We start from the raw sequence: 21060 nt of genomic DNA, 5'->3' as shown, positions 1-21060 counted from the left end.
CTACTGAAAACCTCATGCGGAGCTTTGAAACCTTGTCAGACACTGAGAGTCTAATGTAGAAGGAAAGCAAAGCATTGCTGGAGACAGCGCAGGAGGACGGGTCCCTGGTTTGGAGGAGCTGCTTTCTCGGAGTGGAGTCGACCACGGTGACGAGTCTGGTAGAGCCTGTGGGTGTGGGGCCATCTGGATCTTCATGTGCTGATGGGGCGTGCACGACTCAAGGTACAGACACAACTGCCAACATCTGATAATGATCAGAACTTGGAATGTGTGAAGTATGAATCTCGGAAAATTGGAGGTCATCAAAAATTACATAGAACATGTAAAGATCAATATCCTAGGCATTAGTGAGCTAAAATGGATGAGTATTGGTGCTTTTGAATTAAAAAAATCTATGATTGACTGGCATATGATTTATATATGCCAGGAATAACACAAACAAGAGGAAGGTTTTGCATTCATTGTCAAAAACTATCTGAAACTAAAAGAATTGATGAAAAACATTCAAACCTCGAGTAGCAATAGTGAAAGGTTCTACGGGCAAAATACTAAATGATGCGAGAAGTATTAAAGACAGATGGAAAGAATACAAAGAATCACTGTACCAAAAAGAACTAAACCACATTCCACCACTTCAGGAGGTAGCGTATGAGCGAGAACCAATGGTGCTGAAGGAAGAAATTCAAGCTGCACTGAAAGCATTAGAGAAAAACAAGGCTCCCGGACTTGAGTGAACACCAATTGAAATGTTTCAAGAAGCTGAGGAAGCACTAGAAGCACTTATTACTCTATGCCAGGAAATTTGGCCAACTGACTGGAAGAGATCCATATGTGTACTCATTCCAAAGAAAGACTATCCAAAGGAATGCTTAAATTTTAGAACAATGCCACTGATAACAAATGCAAGTAAATTTTTGCTGAAGATTATCCAACAATGGTTGCAGCAGTGCATTAATAGGATACTGCCAGAGGTGCAGGCTGGATTCAGGCGAGGACATAGAACAAGGGATAACATTGCTGATGTCAGATAAATCTTGGCTAAAAGCAGGGAATACCAGAAAAATGTTAACTTGTGTTTTATTGACTATGTGAAAGCACTCAACTGTGTGGGTCCTAACAACCTGTGGATAGATTGGAGATATTTCATTGTGCTCATGCAGAAATTGTATGTGGACCAATATGCAGTTCTTTGAGCAGAAAAAAGGGGAATGCTATATGGTTTAAAATCAGATAGGTGCAAGATATGATAAAATAATAATTTATAAATTATCAAGGGTTCATGAGGGAGGGGAGCATGGGGAGGGAGAGGAAAAAAATGAAAATGAGCTGATTCCAAGAGCCCAAGTAGAAAGCAAATATTTTGAGAATGATGAGGGCAACGAATGTACAAGTGTGCCTTACACAATTGACGTATGTATGGATTTTGATAAGAGTTGTATGAGCCCACAATAAAATGCTTTAAAAAAAGTCAGATAGGTGTGCGCCAGGGTCGTGTCCTCTCACTATACTCAGTCAATCTGTATGCTGAGCAAAATCAGAGAAGCTGCCTGACGTGAAGAAAAATGTGGCATCAGGATTTGAAGAAGGCTTATTAGCAATCTGAGAAATAGATGACACGACCTTGATTGTAGAAAGTGGGGAGGACATGAAGCGCTTGCTGATGAAGATCAAGAATTACAGACTTTTGTATGAATTACAACTCAATGTAAAGAAAACGAAAATCCTCACAACTGGACCAATAGGTAACATGGCAAATTGAGAAAAGGTTAAAGTTGTCAGGGATTTTGTCTTGTTTGCACAAACAATGTTCATGGAAGCAGCAGACAAGGGAAAAAAAAACCTGCCACTTTGCACTGGTTTAATCTGCTGCACAAGACCTCTTCAGAGTATTGAAAAGTAAAGATGTTACTTTGAGGACTAACATGCACTTGACCTAAGCCATGTTATTTTCAGCTGTCTCATATGCATGTGAAACTTAGAAATTGAACAGGAAGACTGAAGAAGAAGCAATGCACTGGAATTGTGGTGAAGACTAGTGAAAACATAGCGTGAACTGCTAAAAGAACAAACTGTTCTGTCTTGGGAAAAGTATGGCCAGAGTGCTCCTTAGAGGTAAGGATGGCGAGAATTGGTCCGACATAGTTTGGATCTGTTGTCAGGAGAGAACAGTCCCTAGAGAAGGAGCTCAAACTTGGTAAAGTGGAAGGGTCATGAAAAAGAGGAAGCCCCGCAAGGAGGTAGAACGGCACTCTGGCTCAACAATGGACTCGGGCATAGGAACAATTGTGCGAATGGCACAGGACTACATAGTTTAGTTGTTGTGAGTAAGGTCGCTATGGGTCAGAATTGAATCAATGACATCGAACAACACATGAGAATTTAGACTACGATACAAGACACACTACAAATTAGTGAATAAATGGTGTGGGGACAATTGAGGAGAAAAAAATAAAAGATGAAACTCTACCTCACTTTATATACACACACATACACAATATTAAAGAACTTACTCACTGCCATCTAGTCAATGCTGACTCATAGCGGCCCCCTGTGGGTTTCTGACATCGTAATTGCTTATGAAAGTAGAAAGCCCAGTCTTTCTCCAGAGGAGCTACTGGTGGTTTCTAACTGCTGACCAGGCAGATCACAGCCCAACCTGTAACCACTACACCACTAGGGCTCCATAATATTTTTTAACAATTTTTAATTTTAAGAACCTAAGAAGAAGACTGAATATCTTTATAAAAAGGAAGTAGGGGGTACATTTTCAAGTATGAGATCAAAAGGAAAGAATAGAATGTGTATTTTAAAAACCCACACAACTTAACACAGTAAAATGCAAAATAGACTGAGTCTAAAGGTAAGCCAGGAACAACATCTGAAAGATAAATACATTTGTCACACTCTTCTGGAAATTTTATAATACATAGACTTCAGGATATCCACTTAGAATGCTCAGAGACTTAAGTTTCACAGCTTCTGGTCAGAACAGAGTAACCTAGCTCAATGACCTTCATGAGTGAGTTATCCAAGTATCTAATCTCTCTGATATACATGTATTTGTTGAGTTGTGCGGTTTATAGATGGTAAAGTCTGACTTTACCACTTTAACACTGTCAGGGGTAAGTTCAAAAGTGAATAAATGCATTTGATGGTTATTACCTTAAAAATGTGCTAACAAATCAAAAACTGAAATGTTTTCTCTGCTTTGACAGGAATTGGCTGCTTGTGAAAACATGGTAGATGCAGTGAAGTTAACAGTACCAGGTAAGGTGTTTTCTGGTATTTTTGGAGATAGAAAAAACAGAACATGCATAATTTTATTTGGATATTTGGAAGTTACACAAATGTACATAAAGACAATGACAACAATACCCATCTGTTTAGTATAAATTTGATAGTTTTATCAGTGTTCCAGCATCCACCCACCCACAATTCTTTTTTTTTTATTTATGTGAAATCAATACTTAGGGCAGTGGTTAACCTTCATAATGCTGTGACCCTTTAATACAGTTCCTTTTGTTGTGGCGACTCCCCCAATCATAAAATTATTTTCATTGCTATTTCATAACTATAATTTTGCTACTGTTATGAATCGTCATGTAAATATCTGATATGCAGGATATATTTTCATTGTTACAAATTAAACACAATTAAAGCACAGTGATTAGTCACAAAACCAATATGTAACTATATATTGTGAAATATTTCTAACGACAAATAAATGAAATTTTGGCTTGAAGCATGGGTAAATCTTCATGCCGGGTACTTGGATGTGGTGTATCTGCATGTGGGCGGACCCACCTGGAGAGGGATGGAGGAGAGGTTCCTAAGACTTTCAGAAATATATTTGTACATATGCTGCCATCATCATATTCTACTTGAGTTCTAGATATTAGCTCCTCAGTTTTCCCCCTTCCCCACCCTCTCTCCCTAATGAACCCCTGATAATTTATTAAAAAAATTTCTCATGTCTTACACTGACCACTGTCTCCTTTCACCCAGTTTTCTGTTATCCATACCCCTGGGAAGGGGTTATATGTAGATCAGTGTGATCGGTTCCTCCTTTCTTCCCCCATCTTCCCATTACCCTCATGGTATTGCTACTCTCATTATTGGTCCTAGGGAGCTTATCTGTCCTGGACTCCGTGTTTCGAGCTCTTATCTCTACCAATGTACATGTTCTGGTCTAGCAGAATTTGTAAGGCAGAACTGAGGTCATGGTAGTGGTGGGGAAGAAGCATTAAAGAACTAGAGGAAAATTTTGTGTTCCATCGGTGTTATTCTATACCCTGACTGGCTCGTCTCTTCCTTGTGATCCCTCTGTAAGGGATGTCCAATTGTCTACAGATGGGCTTTGGGTCTCCACTCCACGCTCCCCCTCATTCACGTTGATCTGGGTCTTTGATGCCTGATGCCTGATCCCATCAATACCTGGTGATCACACAGGCTGGTGTGCTTCTGCCATGTGGGCTTTGTTGGAAGATAATTCCTTGTGATAAACTTAATACATTCTACCAAGGAGATTAATGGTTTTACTACACTATTGGGCAAGAGATCCATAGAAGCTTTGAAAGAAAGGATATTCCGTGAGGTCTTTTGGACTATGCCCTACCATTGCAATCTTAGTGCTTTGGTCAGAAATATAACTCTTTGATCTGCATGGACCACGGAGCAATCATGTGATATGACAATCATATGATCTTACACTTGATAATAACAGAATTCTATCTTGTCGTTTTAATGTAAATAAGAAGTATAAGGTTGGAAGTAATGGACACGATGAAAACAGCATCATGATATGACAATCATATGATCTTACACTTGATAAAAACAGAATTCTGTCTTGTCGTTTTAATGTAAATAAGAAGTATAAGGTTGGAAGTAATGGACATGATGAAAACAGTACTCTAACAAAACTGTTACTGTACTGTGATAAAGTTCCCACATTAATTATAGTTAGGAAAATATTGTACAGGGTAATGTATGACAATCTTAAAAACAAAAATAAGTAAAAAATTCTTACTTAGTACATTCTATCTCCTTAACTTAGAATTTCAGTATATCTTTGAGTTGCAGTTACTTCGTGATTATCTTCTGTCCTGTTGTTTGCTCATATTGGGATTTATTTCATGTATTGTTATTGGGGTTGGACCTCTTGAATTTTTGTTATATGCTTTCCCGTTTTTCAGTGTCTGAAACCCAGAATTGATGAACATATATATAGAGAACAAGAGTTTCTGTGGGGTATAATGTTGGTCAGGGAATGGGGAGGGAGCTGATGTCAAGGAGTTCAAGAAGGGAGAGAATGTTTTTAAACTGATTGTGGTAGCAATTGTACAATACTGCTTGATGTGATTGAACTATGGAACCATATCCATATTATCTCCCAATAAAATGTTTTTTTGGGGAAAAAGGCTGTATACTAGTGTCGGGGTAGGTGAAATATTTGATGAATCATGCTATATTCTTACCTATTACTGTAATCCTTTTACTGTATGTAAATTTATTATTTTAGATTTACTCAGGGATGGCTTTGGAGAAAATCCTCTTTTCTACTGTTTGATTGCTGAAATACACTATCAACCTAATACATCAGGTAAAGTATGTTATTTGTCTCATTAAATCTATAGTATATTTTCCCCACTCTGCAAACAAACTACAAACAAGTTTGACAGGATATAATGACAATTAAGCTGGGTCAAGAGTATAAGAATATAAACCTTTTTTGATTCTTTGAGGCATAACCTATGTTTGTATAGGCATAGGGAAAAAGCTGTTAAGAAGTCCTACCTCTTTAAGTTTCTATTTTAAGGGACTTAAACGCTCTACTTTAGGTATTTGTGTATTGCTTGAAATTTTGTTCCAAGACCACCTTACTTTTAAAAAAATACCCAGATTCCCAGGGGGGGATGGAGGTGGTAGAAATACATTCTTAGATGCAAAGCATTAACTCTTGTACCCTCTCTTGCTTCATCCTGGTACAGTGACCGTTGGATTTGCCATGTACTACTTTACATACGACCCATGGACTGGCAAGCTACTTTACCTAGAGGATTTTTATGTCATACAAGCGTACCGAGGTCAAAATATATTTAGTTTTACTTATAAATACTTTTAAAATTATAGTTTTAGTATAAATGTGGTAGTTCAAGTTAGTTTATGTAATTTTATTATATTTTGAGTCTGATATTAGTTATGCTCTTTTTATTTTTTTTGTTTTTAATTTTTACTCCTTTTATTAGGGGCTTATACAACTCTTATCACAATCCATACATACATCAATTGGGTAAAGTACATTTGTATATTCATTACCCTCATCATTCTCAAAATATTTGCTCTCCACTTAAGGCCCTGGTATCAGCTCATTTTTCCCCTCCCTCCCCACTGCCCCTCCCTCATGAACCCTTGATAATTTATAAATTATTTTATCATACCTTTCCTTGTCCGACGTTCTCCCTCCACCTACTTTTCTGTTGCCCGTTCCCCAGGGAGGAGATCACATGTAGATCCTTGTAAACAGTTCCTCCTTTCCAATCCACTCTCCCTCTATGCTCCCAGTATCGCCACTCATATTACTGGTCCTGAAGAGATCATCCGCCCTGGATTCCCTGTGTTTCCAGTTCCTATCTGTACCAGTGTACATCCTCTGGTCTAGCCAGACTTACAAGATAGAATTTGGATCATGATAGTGGGGGTGGTGGGAAGTTATTCTCTTTTCTATTGCCTGATTGTAGAAGTACACTATCAACATAAAACATCATTATACTATTTTATCAACCACTGATAACAAAATACTTTTAAATTTTTTCCCATTAGCAAAGCAAATGCTAAGCTACCACAGCTATACTTTTAAGAAATGCTTTGGTGTTTTGGGTTAGACTAGAAATTAATGTGAAATATAGCATATTAATAAAATGATAATGATAGAAACTAATTTTCTTTTCAGGTACATTTCAGATAAACTCCAAAATCTTTCTGATAAAATCTACAATATTTGGAGGCATATTCCAATTATGAAGAGATATATGAAAACCATTCATGTTTAAACACACTATATTAAGGATATATAATTACTAGCTACAGAGCTCTTGTGTTTTAAACTAAAGAAAATTATTTAAGTGAGATTTTCAACTTACTGTTTTCATTTTTTATTATCCATTTAAAAGGTCTTGGTATCGGAGCTGAAATGCTGAAGAGGCTAAGTCAGGTATTCCCTAAGTTAGCAATATCCTATCTCATCAACAAATATTATTATTTAACAGCATAGCAGGTCATTTATCTCATCATCTGGCCACAACTCCAAAATTCACTTTTAACTTTTTATTCAAGTTAAACTGGCTTTTCATATTTTAATACACATTATGATTTATATTTAGTCAAAATTTGATTTCTATGTAATCCCCAACCACAATATATTTTGGGGGGTACGAAAGCAATTAGAAGGTGATTCTACACTAAGGCATGAGACTACTATAAACGAAAGACTTATGTGTTTTGGGAATCTATAGAACATATGTTCTTTTAAGTAAAATTTTTCCTGTAACAAAAAGAAAAATAAAGTCAACAGAAAAGGCAATGTGTGAACTTTGCAAACAAGTTTTGGATTAAAAAATTTTAATGTGCATAATGGGGACTTTTGTTTTTACAGCTATAACGAAGTCTGAAATGTAATTATGAAGAGACTTCAAAACATTACGGGAAGGGTCCATTATCTTTCAATTTCATTTGCCATGAAGCCCCCTTATATTTTGAAGTATTTGGTACACATACCACTTTGTATATAGTAGACTTTCTATGACATTAATGTGTAAATGAAGACTGTGCTTTCAATGAAAAACAATTTTGTTTTCAAACAGATAGCCGTCAGAAGCCAATGTAACTGCATGGACTTTCTGGTTGTCATTTGGAATCAGGCTTCTATTGAATATTATACTCGTCGAGGGGCTTCAGACCTTTCCTCCGAGGAAGGCTGGCATCTGTTCCGATTTAACAGAGAAAAACTCATCGAAATGGCAAGTGGAGAGTGAAAATGTGACATAGTAACTCATCTCAACAAAGGCCTGAACACTGAACTGTCACTGAAGGCCAACAATTTGACTTTGAACGCTATACAATACAACGAGTGATCACAACACTGACTTGAGCAGACCTCTTATTTCGTAACAGATTTTCCAGATAAAGTAACCTCTCCACCATTCAAATTACTATACTAATGGTTAGTAGCAGTACTGTGGCAAAAGAACAGATAACTCAAAAACCACTTTTCCGTGACTTTGACTTGTTTTTTTCACCTATTATATTTCACCAAATTTAAGACAATTATTTTTTCCCCACATTTTAACATCTGAAATCAAGATAAATGTAATGATCAATTAGAAGCATTTCCTTTCTTAGAGGTAAACACTAGTATCTTAATGTGGGGAAATGCAAGTGTATTTGATTGTTAACAGATCTAAAATACTAAAAATATATTTCAAATACTAGTTAAATTCTTAAGAACTCCTATATGAAAAACTAATAAGTGACTGGATACATACCTTGAAGAGCCAAATACCACTGCTTCCTTTATAGGACCAGAAATGTTTGTTGGGAGCAGATATGAAGGGCTTTATATGTCATGCTAAGAAGTTCTCATTTGATTAAATAGTCAACGAAGACAAACCATTCACGGTTTCAAACTATCCTGGCAACAAAACAGATGGTGTGTTAGTCCAAGTAAACTATAGAAACAAATCCAGAGACACTCATGTGTACAACAAAGAGCTTTATATAAAAGAGTAATTATATATTAAGAAAACATTCCAGCCCTGTCCAGATCAAGTCCATAGTCCGATATTTGCCCATATATCCTATACCAGTCTGTAAAATCTTCTTCAGACTCAGGCAACGCATGTAATGACGCCAAATGCAGGAAGATCACAGGTCAGTGAGTAGAAAGTCTTGTGGATCCAGTGGTGGTGGAAGCATCTCAGTGCTGGCATGGGTCTCTACGTGGCTCCTCCAGCTCCAAGGCTCAGGCTATATCAGCCTAGCTCCCTATGGCTTGTCAACAGTAATGTCAAGCAGACAGAGTGGGTCTGGCCTCCAGTGAGCTATTTATCGCTATAGTGCCTCTAAATGAGGTCAAGGTGCCACCTGATTGACAGGCTAGACTGCACCCCCTTTACTCTTAATAGTCTCAAGTTGACACCAGATTATATAACTACCACAGATCAAGCCTTGTCAACTTGACACTTTCACACAACTCTTCAGCCATATATTTTTTCAAACAAACAATAAAATCATATCTGTACCTAACAGAACAAAATTAAAATGCACACAATTTAAAAATGTGCCACCCTCTTTTAAGCATAGCATTCTATAAGTGAATAAAACAAAAATATTCTATTCTTATATGAATACCTACACCATAATCCTGTGAACATATTCCCCCAGCTGTGTAAATTTATAAGGCAGCCATGTCATGCCTTCACACCCCAAATTTTGGGTATCCTGCCCAATTACATCAACCCAGTGTTCTAAGGAGATAATCCTAAACTTTGAAGCGAATAATCTTCATTCCAATTGGAACCTTCTGAAAAATCTGCATCCGTAAGTAAAGTCAAATCAGGATAGGGCATTCCATAAAGTCAGCAGCAATATGCACCCATTCACAGGCTCAAAATCTCCTCATCTGGTTGGGTTCTGGTCAACTCAATGTGGGCTGCCTCGCTTAGTCTTATCAGAGTTCCCATTGGCTGCCTTGCCTTTAGACCATGGGCCCCATCACAAATTCTCAACAACCCTAGCTGCCCTCCTTGTGCTAGGTCACGAACTTCAGATAGTCAACCCATTCCTGTCTTCTCCTCTAGCCCCTGTGAACCAGATCCATGGGTGTCAGTGGCCAGACTCAACCCATCTCTTTAATGTGGCATTTCTCTCACTTCCACTCAACAAGTGGGCCCAGTAAACTGCAAGGCCATATCTGACTTCTGGCTAGCCAAAGAGAAACTACAGAAGTCAAACCAGCATCTACACTCCATCTTCACGACTTGTTTCTCTAGTAACCCACTCCCAAGGTACCATAATGTGTTAGTCCAGGTAGACTAGAGAACCAAATCCAGAGACACTCATATGTATACAAGAAAGAACTTTATATAAAAGAGTAATTGTATATTAAGAAAATATCCCAGTCCTGTCCAGATCTAGTCCCTAAGTCCGATATTAGCCCACATGTCCGACACCAATCTGTAAATTTCTCTTTAGACTCACGCAACACATGTAATGATGCCGAATGCAGGAAGATCACAGGCCAGTGGGTGGAAAGTCTTGTGGATCCAGTGGTGGTAGAAGCATTTCAGGGCTGTCGTGGGTCTCCATGTGGCTCCTCCACGTCCAGGGTTCTGGCTCCATCAGCCTAGCTCCCTGTGGCTTGTCAACAGTAATGTCAAGCAGACAGAGGGGTTCTGGCCTCCAGTAAGATATTTATCTCCATAGTGCTTCCAAATGAGGCCATCAAGGTGCAACCTGATTGACGGACTAAAGTCTACCCTGTCACTCTTAATAGTCTCATATTGACACCAGATTATGTAACTACCACAGATGGATAGCAGACACTGTATGTTAAAGCCAACATCTACTTCCAAACCCTTGTCCCTTGCCTTCCTCACTATAGAAAAAAAACTAATCTTCCTTGAGCTAAATGTGAAGGTCATAATGGAGATAAAGAAGAGTGTTCTAAAGGGGTTCTCAGATGACTTGTTGTTTGATAGGCTAGAGTCACCGCATACACCTTCTCTCCCCTGCTCCTTCCTACCTTGAACGTGTATGCTCTTCCTGGAGGTCCAGTACAGTGCCGATCTTATGACCCTGAGGTGACATACCAAATGTTAGAGAGCAGAGGGAAGAGAGAGAAGAACTCTAGATCCCTGGCAAATGCAACAGGTCATTAAGCGAACCATTATTTAAGACACTAAACTGGTTTGCTGTTACTTGCAAGCAGAACACATTTTCGAATGACAGAGAATAAAACGGAAGAATCAAGTGAGGCAGGGAGATTAGCCAGGGATGTGAAGATAAAGACATAAACAACAACAGTGTCAGATATAGAAAGGTAGAATAGGTTGAGAAAGAAAGAGAGAGAGAAAAGGTAATTTAGTTTTAGGCATAGAGACATTGAGATATATGAGGTGTAACATGATGTAACTGGTAATTAGAAATACAGGTCTCACAGCTCGGGAGACATAAGTGAACCAGAAATTTAAATAAATATGGCATAAACGGTGGCTGAAACCAATGGTGTGTGTTCAGTGAAACAGAGTGCCTTTAGATTGAGAAATGCATACTAGGAATGAAACGTAGGCAGCATCGACATTTAAGGAAGAGGAGCAGGAGAAGAAGACAATGAAGAATGATGAGAGAAACAATAAAAGAGCAAAGGTAGGAGTGGGTTTCAAGAAGGGAGGCGTCAAGAGTCAACAGTAACCAAAAATTCAAGTAAGTAGGGGGGCCAAGTTGCTGCAAGTGAGAGGAACTGAAAGTGATGAAGTAAGAAATTGACAATTTTTAAAGAAGTGCAATTATAGGAAGAGGACAGAAAAGAAAGGTCAAGTGGAAGAGGCTGACATAAGAAAAGGTTACTTGTATGTTGTTTTAGTTAAGGAAATGAAGTTAGAGTGAAGGGAAAAAAAAGGGAAGAAACCAAAGGTTGAAGATAAAGCAGGATAGATTATAATCCTAGAAAACAGCATTTGGAGAGCCTGTGTAGATTGTAGTTGAAAACCTAATTGGCACTGAATTGATTCTAACTCAAAGCCACCCTCTGGTGCAAAGTAGAAGTTCCCCTGTGGGTTCCCGAGGCTATAAATCTGTACGGGAGTAGAAAGCTTCATTTTTCTCCTTGCGAAATGGCAGACGGGCTTGAACTGCTGATTTTGTGCTTAGCAGCTCAATTTGTAACCCACTATACTATCAGGGGTCTTCAAAGGCATTTTAGAGAGATAGGAGTTAGTTTGGGATGTCTATGTAAAGTTAATGTTAACAAAAGACAGAGACAATACCAGTTGTACGTGACAAAAATATGCATATTTTATTCCAGCTCTGGGCAATGCAAAAAAGTGAGGGAGGCATCCTTTGACACACCTTTCTAATTTAGCTGACAAAACTTTGGAAAAGCTATAACAGGTACATTTGTGTGTATTTATGTACATAATTTCAGATTTTAGTCTCATATCTTTATTCCATTTTGATCTTGCATAAACAGCCTTAAAAGTCATCACCTGCATCCTAAATACTTCTACAAATGTCTCCTCATCAATCATTTCATACTGTTTGCATTGCACTCACTTTGTGTATTAACCACTTACATGACTGGTCATTTTCAGACGTAAGGGGGAAATCTTGAATTAAGTTATACTCTACGTGTCACAGTTGCCCATCACCTGATTTTTCATCATTATTTGCAACCTTCACACATCTTGTAGTTCTCTAGGCCATCCATTTCAGCTTCTATTGCTGTACAAATCTACATCTTCTGGATGGGACTGCCCGTGATCCATGAGCTTGGAGTCATGCAAAAACTGTGTAGCACCTGATAAAGTATTAAAAAAACATGGATTTAACAAATGTATAATTCATACTAGAAGCAAAGCAGTGAACAAAACAGATAAAGCCTCTGCCAATATGAATCTACTGTTATAACTGGGTGAGACATAAAATAAATCAAGTAAAATATATATCAGATTTGGTTAAGTGCTACATAGGAAAACACAGTAGGGATTTTGGGGGTAGTTTATAATTTTAAGTAGGGTGGGCAAGGAAAGTCTTTTTGGAAAGGTGCTATTTGAGCGAGGAACTGAAAGAGGTGCGACTAAGATCTGCAGCTATGAGAGAAATGCCTGATAGGATGAGCAGATCAAAACTATAATAGAACTGAAGAATCATAAAGTAGTCAATCTGGGTGAACCAGTAGGTAAAATGTGTTTGGTACTGGTGTGTCAAGAGAATGACAGGACATGTGACCACATTGGATGCTACAGCTTTGAGTAGAGTGAAATTATTCATGATCACTCCTTGGCACGGGGAGAAAGAGTACAGAGGAACAAAGGTCGAAGCAGGTAGGAAGTTACTACAATGCTCCAGGAGAAAGGTACGATGGTGTAATCTGGATGTGGGGGAAAGGGCTTGGATTGTGAAGAACTTCTAAAAGGAGAATGGAAAGAACTTCTTAAATGGATGCACTAGATCCCTTAATTTAAAAAACATGTTGGTAAATACACAAAATGGAATATTGATGATACTGTGAAACACCTCATGACGTGGATCTATTTGGTGGGCATTATGCTGAGTGAAGTTAACCAATAGTGTATGGCACTGTTATTATAAAAGAAAATCAAGTTAACGGCTATTCGTGCTAAAAGAAACAAACTGGGATGGTGACTAGGGGTGGAAGGAAAGGGAGAGAAGGAGAAGCAGTAGCTAGACGGTATACAGGTGTTAACTAGGGTTAAGGTGGAAGATAATGTCCTATAAGAAGGGGGCGAAGGAAGGGGAGGGAGCAGGAAAAGCTCTTGGGAAGTTTTTAAAAGTTATTTAATTGTTGAATATAAAAAATGATTAAGCATAAACCTCCCCTCACAATGAAAAGGTTCCTTTTAAAGGAAAATGTCCAAGAAAAAAGAATATTTTTTTAAAAAAAGAAATGGAACAAATGAGAATTGCCAATCCCTGACTTAGAGAAATATGTGAGCAGCACAGGTTTAAAAATCTGCAAGTAAAGCGATAAGTTTTGTGCATATTAAACTTTAATTGCTTGCTAGATATCAAAATACAGATGTTAAACTGGAATAGTCAAATTATGGAATTGCTAAGATCATCCAAAAAGTCAGAAAAGAGGTTCAAGGAATGAATCCTTTGAATGCTCCGATATGTTAACATGCAGTTATTTTATGCATTATCTCACATTACCACCATGAAGTAGACATTTTTATATTACCTTTTTTAAAGGAGAAGAACATCTTATTTTAGAGAGGTGAACTTGACTGATGTGGATCCAAAGCCAAAAGCAAGTAAGTCTATCTAATTGTATTACAACAGCCCTGACTAATTTATAAAATGTGGAGGGTTAGAGTAACAACAGTCTCATACAGCCAATTTAAGTATTAAATTCCCCCACAAAGTACACATAGTATCTTACATACACAGTAAACACACAAGCAATAACTATCTTTATACTTATTTTGTGGTATTATCAAACTTTTTTAGAAATTTTTTAGTTTAAATGTTTGTCAAAATTTAATTTACAAATGATTTCTTACATTTTGAAGCCAAAGTTTTGTGTTGTTTTTCAGGATTTTAATTTCCAATATTATATAATGAAAACATAGTAGATAAATGGATTTGAATATAATGATTTGTTTTATGCCTATCTCTTCAGAAACATTTCTCTTTCAGAAAGTATGACATATCTATATGTGACTCCATATGACATATCTATGTGTGACTCCATCATCAAATATGTATTTTTTAATTACAAAAAATTACATACTACCCTAGACACTTAATCTAGTGCTCTATAGAATTCTTAACCCAGGGACACACGGGGGGGGGGGTGTCTGTGAGTAGGATTTCTGTAGAGTCTGTGAATAGAATGTTTGTAATCTAGGAATGTGCCTGGGGAAAACGTGTCTTCATTTTCATTACCCTCTACTGAAAAGGAATCGTCTCCCCAAAGATAAGTGTACTCAGCAATCACAATAGTACTAGCAACACCGAGCACATATATTTTCCTATCATATTATAGCTGCAGATTTCTCAGATGTGTCTTTACTGCCTCCTGATGGACACCATTGCTCAGTTCCAGTACAAAAATATGTAGCAAAAATAGCTTCCTACTTTATCAAAGTATTCTATCTATTTCTACTTTATCATAGTATCCTAGATAAGTAACAAATAATTCTTTCATGTAAGTATTAATTTCTCTAATTTGCTTAGGAAAGTCCAACAATTAGCTAAGTTCTCTGGCACTTATACACCTTTCCTTAATTTATATTCATGCCCAAAGTCTGTTCAAAAGTTCAACTCACTAAATTACTTACTTCTGCTTATTTTAAGATTGTCTCCATCACTCAAAATTTGTGAAAAGCCTTCAAGTTTTAATTTATTCATATCTTACATCGATAATTATTAAGTAGAAGAAGCTTCATCTGAATCTACTGTAGAACGCTTAATAAAATCCACTGTTTTGAAGGATTGGTTACAAGTTGGGCTGTGATCAGCATGGTCGGCAGTTTGTACCCACCAGCAGCTCCGTAGGAGAGGCTTTCTACGCCAGTAAACAGTTACCATCTCAGAAACCCCCAAGGGGTCACTATGAGTGAACATCAACTGTTGGCAATGAGTTTGGCTTTTGGTTTACATCTAAGGTAGAAAGAGTTTGGGCCTATAAATTTGGAAAACTCTCAAGTACCGCAATATGAAGCCTTTTGGCTTAAAACTGCATATTGCTATTGTGTGACCTCGAGTCAATTCCGAAGTACAGCAACCCCACAGGACAGAGTAAAATTGCCCCTTTGGGCGTTCATAGACTTTATTGGAGCAGATTGCTTTTGCCAGGTCATTTCCTTCCACAGACCATTAGATGGGTTCTATCTGCCCATTTTGTGTTGTTCTTAGCAGTTGAGTATTTAACCATTAAGCTGTACTGCAAAATAGATCATGAAGACCTACAAAAAATAAGGCACTCCCATAAAAAGAGTAAGAGGAGGGCCCGTCCAGGCCCTGGAAAAGAACATCATGCTTGGTAAAGCATCAGCAAAAAGGAGAAGGTCCTCAGAAGAGATGGACTGACACCATGGCTACCACAGTGGGTTCAATGCATAAACATCCGAGAGTGATACAGGACCAGGAAATGTTTCAGTCTCTTGCTCATATTGTCCATAAACTGGAACAGACTTGATGGCACTTTAACAACTAATAATTAATATGTTAGCATAGTAAAGTAGACGTACAAGTGCTACTTCTACTACTTGAACGTGAAAGTACTACTAGGACCCAAAGTACTACTAGCACCAAAATTGAATAAAAAACTATGGAAGGTAGAAATAAAAAATGGAGGCTGTTGATGTGGATCACACCTGTAAACTGACATGACCCAGGGAGGTACATTTTCTCCCACATGATTAAAAACTTGAATTAATAAAGTGATATTAAATGCTTCACTCAGCAAAACCACCCACCAGTGCTACTCTAATCCTCATACACAAAACTCTACACAAATTATGAACTATGTAGCAATGAATACAATCCCCGACCCTTGAGTACCTTACAACCTAAAAAGATAGACATAGTACAGATAGGAGAAAAACAAAACATTGATTAAGAGACCTAAGCTAAGTTCAAACAAAGAATTATAATACTATTATCAAATTATTTATGCATGAAAACAAACCTGAGGCGGGTTCTGATGTGGTTGTTGCAGAGTTGAGTTCTGTTGGCAAAGGCACTGACTGTTTCGAGACTAGAGTGGTCTTTGTAGGTATTTCCATTTCAGCATAACTTCCTACCTGTTTGCCAAAAAGATTTTTCTTTAGTAAGGGAATCCTTTTAATAATAAAATATCCCCCCAAAAAGTACCCTTTTGCTCCACTGAAACTATACCTTAGTTTTTTCTTTAGGTTCAGGGAGTGATTCACTTTTGTTGCCTTTTGTCCACAATGATTTAACTGCTTCACAAATTTGCTGGCTTGCAGAATATGCCTTCTTCCCTGTTACCTAGTTAAAATTATAAAGTGAGATATCATATATTAAAAAATATTTTAAAGGCATATCAAGTATTTTCAACGAACACATCCAGCTGGAGTGCTGATTCCAGTCCTAAGAGTTGTCATTACTTTCACTCACATATCTATCTATTTGCAAAAAACTTCTCCTGATTCTTTCCCCACTCTTTTGTTTCTTATGGTTAAACTGATTTTAATAGCTATTTTTTTTCAAGCACTGGAGGACTTTGGGAGAGATTTCCAGAATAAAGCTTTCTATAAGCATCAATTTAAAAAGTATATATGGTTAATAAAAATATCTTTGTTTTTGTTAAGCAGATATCAACTGGGGGTACATAAAGCAGTTCCCCTAAGATGCCACTACTTGGATATGATGTCTTTCGCTTTATTTTTTTGAAGGCACCCTAAAAAGGTAAGTGTATTACTCTAGCCATCTACTGGTTGCAGTGATGTGTGTAACCATGTTCTGTTTGGGATAAATCTGCATATGTATTATGAATTGAGTGAAAGCTTACAGAGCAGATCATCAGTTTTTTAAAAAATGCTTTATTGTGAATCAGGTGACGGTGAATAGAGTAGATCACCAGTTTTACATTCAACAATTTATACATATCTCATTCATTGCAATCATCTCAAAGTGACAACATTTATCCCACTTCTTCCATGTTTCCTGTTTCCATTCTTACTTCATTCCTAACCCTTCTGAGCTTTGTCTTTGGGTAAATGCTGCTCTTTTCATCGCAAAGGGTTGATTATACGAAGTGTGCACACCTCACTAATATTATTGCTCCTTTTACAGGCCTATTGTTTGGCTGAAAATGATGGCCAACTAACATAAAGAAATACATGATTCACTAGGCATTAACTAACCCAATCCCACTGCCACTGAGTCAATTCTGAATCACAGTGACCTAAGACTGTAAATCTTTACTAGAGCAGACAGCTTCCCTTTTCTCCCGTGGAGTGTGTGGAGGAGTTTAAGCCATCTCCCTTGAGGTAGCGGCCCAGCACATAACCCCAGCACCTTCAGAGCTCCTTTACTGCGATGCAATTCAAAACAAGAATGAGATACTGCACCCCAGCACTAATACCAGGCTCAAAACCTAATAGAAAACAAAGGGTGGCATGGTTGCAGGGAAACGGGACTGTAAAGTGGCACAGCCATTAGGAGAAAGGGTATGGCACGTCCTCAGAAAGTTTGTTCACAGAAATACCATGTGACCCAGCAATCCCTCTACTTGCTATCTACATCACACCCATGTTCATTGCAGCACTACTCATCATTGCTAAAAGATGGAAACAACCTAAATGTCCATCGTAGAAGAATGGGGAAACAAACGTTGGCCACATACACACAATGGAATATTATGCAAGATTAAAGACTAACAATGAATCTGTAGAAAACCTGGAGGTCATTGTGCCAAGTGAAGTTAACCAATCGCAAAAGGACAAATATGACACAATTGGAAAGGTATGAAACCACAATTCAAAAAGTCAAGAAAAGGTGTTGACACTCTAAATACTGTTTGATAGTTTAAAGTAGTTGGAGGGGTAGAGAAGGTTAAGTCACTGGCTAGAAAGTAGAAGTGCTAAATTAGGTAAAGAGAAGGACCACAACAATAAAAGTGAAGTCCCCCACCTCCACCACAGGGGGAAAAGTGAGGCAGGAGAAGTCATTGGGAAGTAAGATAGCAAGAGTTAAAGGCAACAGAAAAGTCACCAAACCAAAAGAAAACCCTCAAAACTCAATGTCACTGAATCAATTCTAAGTCATAATGACCCTGTAAGACATAGAAACTGCCCAGTGGGTTTTCAAGACTCTTAACTCTTTGTAAGCCTCCCCTGGGGAGGCTGGCAGTTTTGAACTGCTGACCTTAGAGGTTAGCAGCCCAATGCATATTCACTATGCCGCCAGGGCACATAAAGAAATTTATATCACAGAAGTGGTTCACACGGTTATAGAGTAGATATGTCCAGTCTGTTCCAAGTACTTGGGTCAGATATTAAACTGGAGCTTCTTCCTGAACTCAAATAGAGGAGCGGGCTGATGAACCAGGAAGCAGGAAGACAACGGACTGGTGGATGGAAACAGCTGAATCACCCAAGTCAGCAAGTCAAAGGATAGCTTTAGATAGCTCCCAGAGTCAGCAAGCAATATAATGTGTCATTGGCTAGAGTCCCAAGAACCAGCAATAGATGAACCAGTTGCATTATCCAGGTTAACAAGAAGGGGGAGGTTCTGCACTGCAATTAGTTACATATACATTGGACCATATCTCCTAAGAAACATCACTGAGGCTGTGAACTAAAAGGGTGACTCTACCCTAATCTTCCCATAACTGCTTGGCTGCTCATAGCAGTTCCCATCAGGGAGTTTCTTATATTACATTAAGTAACATCATGGGGTGGGAGTGGGGGCGGCCTCAATGGCTGAACTAATGAGAACCAATGAATCTGAAGAACAGTAGAAAAACAGTCAATAAGAAGTTGGTTCCTTGAAAGGACTGCCAAACTTGACCATCCAGTAGAATACTCAACAAAGGAGAATGAGAAGATGAAATATGTATAACAAATGAAATGGTTGGCATTACAACAGAACCAACCAAGTGAAATTTAAAAGATAACACAATACTATGAAGGACTGTATCCCAACAAATTTGGAAACCTAGAAGAAATTAGAAAATTACAACAAAAAAACCCACACTACTTACCTAAATTAACACCAAGTGACACAGAAAGCCTCAACAGACTCCTAACAAATGAAGAAATAGAACAAGTCATTAAAAAACACTCAACAACTCATCTCTTTCCCTAGGCCTCGGACCAACGAGCATCAGGGCTCTAAAGCTCAGCCATGGTCACGATCAAGGCCCGTGACCTCTGCAGCAAGAAGGCAGAGCTGCTAAAACAGCTGGACTATCTAAAGGTAGAATTGTCACAGCTTTGCATGGCCAAGCTCCCCCAAATTCAAGTTGTGTGAAAATCCATTGCGTGAGTTCTCACCATCATCAACTTCACTCAAAAGGAGAATCTCAGGAAGCTCTACAAAGGTAAGATGTACAAGCCTCCGGATCTGCGGCCCAATGTGCCACCAGCTCAACAAGTACGAGGAGAGTCTGAAGACCAAGAAGCAGCAGCAGCAGCAGCAGCAGCAGCAGGAGTGGCTGTACTATGCGCAAGTACACAGTCAAGGCATGAGCCTTTCCTGTCAATAAAACAAACTGGCTGTAAACAAACAAAAAACACTCCAAGAGCAGACAGTTTCACTGTGGAATTCTACTAAGCATTTAGAGAAGTTGACATATTTCTATTCAAACTATTCCAGAATAGAGAAAATGACGGTAGATACCCAAACTCATTTTACCAAGCAAACATATCCCTGATACCCAAACCATGCAAAGGCATCCATTACCAAAATAGAAAATAATTGGCCAACATACATACTTCATTAACACAGATGCCAAATTTCTCAAAGTCTTGGCCAGTAGAATCCAGAAAAATATCAACAAAATATTATGATCAAGTGGGACTCACAATAATTATGCAAGGATGGTTCAACATTAGAAAAATAATCAATGTAATCTATCGTATAAATTAAAACAAAAGAAACTAACACATGACATCAATTGATGCAGAAGAGGCATTAGATAAAACCCAACTCACACCTGATCAAAGGATGCAACAAAATTGGAACAGAAGGGGACATTCCTCAACATAATAAAGGATATATGCAAAACCAACATCAACCATGTCTTTCAAGGATGAAAAACTATAACCATTCCCCTTGTGAATGGGAACCATAAAAGGATGCCGTTTTATCACTACTCTTATTCAACATTGTGCAGAAAGTCGCAACCATGGCTATTAGACAACAACAAAAAAGAAATCAACGGTTTCCAAATTGGAAAAGAATAAGTAAAATTATATTTGCAGATGATATGACTCTATATGGAGAAAACCCCAAAATTATTAGAAATAACTGAAAGACTTGGCAATGTGACAAATTACATGATCAACATACAAAAAGCAATTGGATTCTTATATACTAAGGAAGAGAGTTCTGAAAAGAATATAATACCATTTACATAGACATCTAAAAGATAAACTATTTAGGAGTAAATCTAATCAGTGAAACCAAAGACTTAAAGAAAACTTCATAACACTACTCCAAGAAACCAAGAAACCTACATACATTGAAGAATGTTCCATCTTCACAGACAATACTTAATATTGTGAAAATGTCAATACTACCCCAACCAACCTATAAACATAATGCAATTCTGATCCAGATCCAAGCATC

The 21060-nt window shown here is 37.9% G+C and overlaps 1 protein-coding gene and 1 pseudogene across 1 annotated transcript in view; one reads left to right on the top strand and one right to left on the bottom strand.

The window, feature by feature from the left end:
• Positions 1-12044: 12044 nt before the first annotated feature.
• APOOL (apolipoprotein O like) overlaps positions 12045-21060 on the bottom strand; it is a 52888-nt gene continuing 43872 nt past the window's right edge. The window contains exons 7-9 of the mRNA XM_075539110.1: positions 16639-16752; positions 16430-16544; positions 12045-12571 (exon numbers count right to left, since the gene is read on the bottom strand). Of these exons, the coding sequence (XP_075395225.1) occupies positions 12483-12571; positions 16430-16544; positions 16639-16752 (318 nt within the window). The 3' untranslated portion in view covers positions 12045-12482. The remainder of the gene's footprint in view (positions 12572-16429; positions 16545-16638; positions 16753-21060) is intronic.
• On the top strand, positions 19615-19958 carry LOC142433078 (large ribosomal subunit protein uL29-like; annotated as a pseudogene).

Source organism: Tenrec ecaudatus, chromosome X (genome assembly GCF_050624435.1).
Source record: "Tenrec ecaudatus isolate mTenEca1 chromosome X, mTenEca1.hap1, whole genome shotgun sequence".
Lineage (NCBI taxonomy): Eukaryota > Metazoa > Chordata > Mammalia > Afrosoricida > Tenrecidae > Tenrec > Tenrec ecaudatus.
This window is presented reverse-complemented; position numbering and strand designations above follow the sequence as displayed.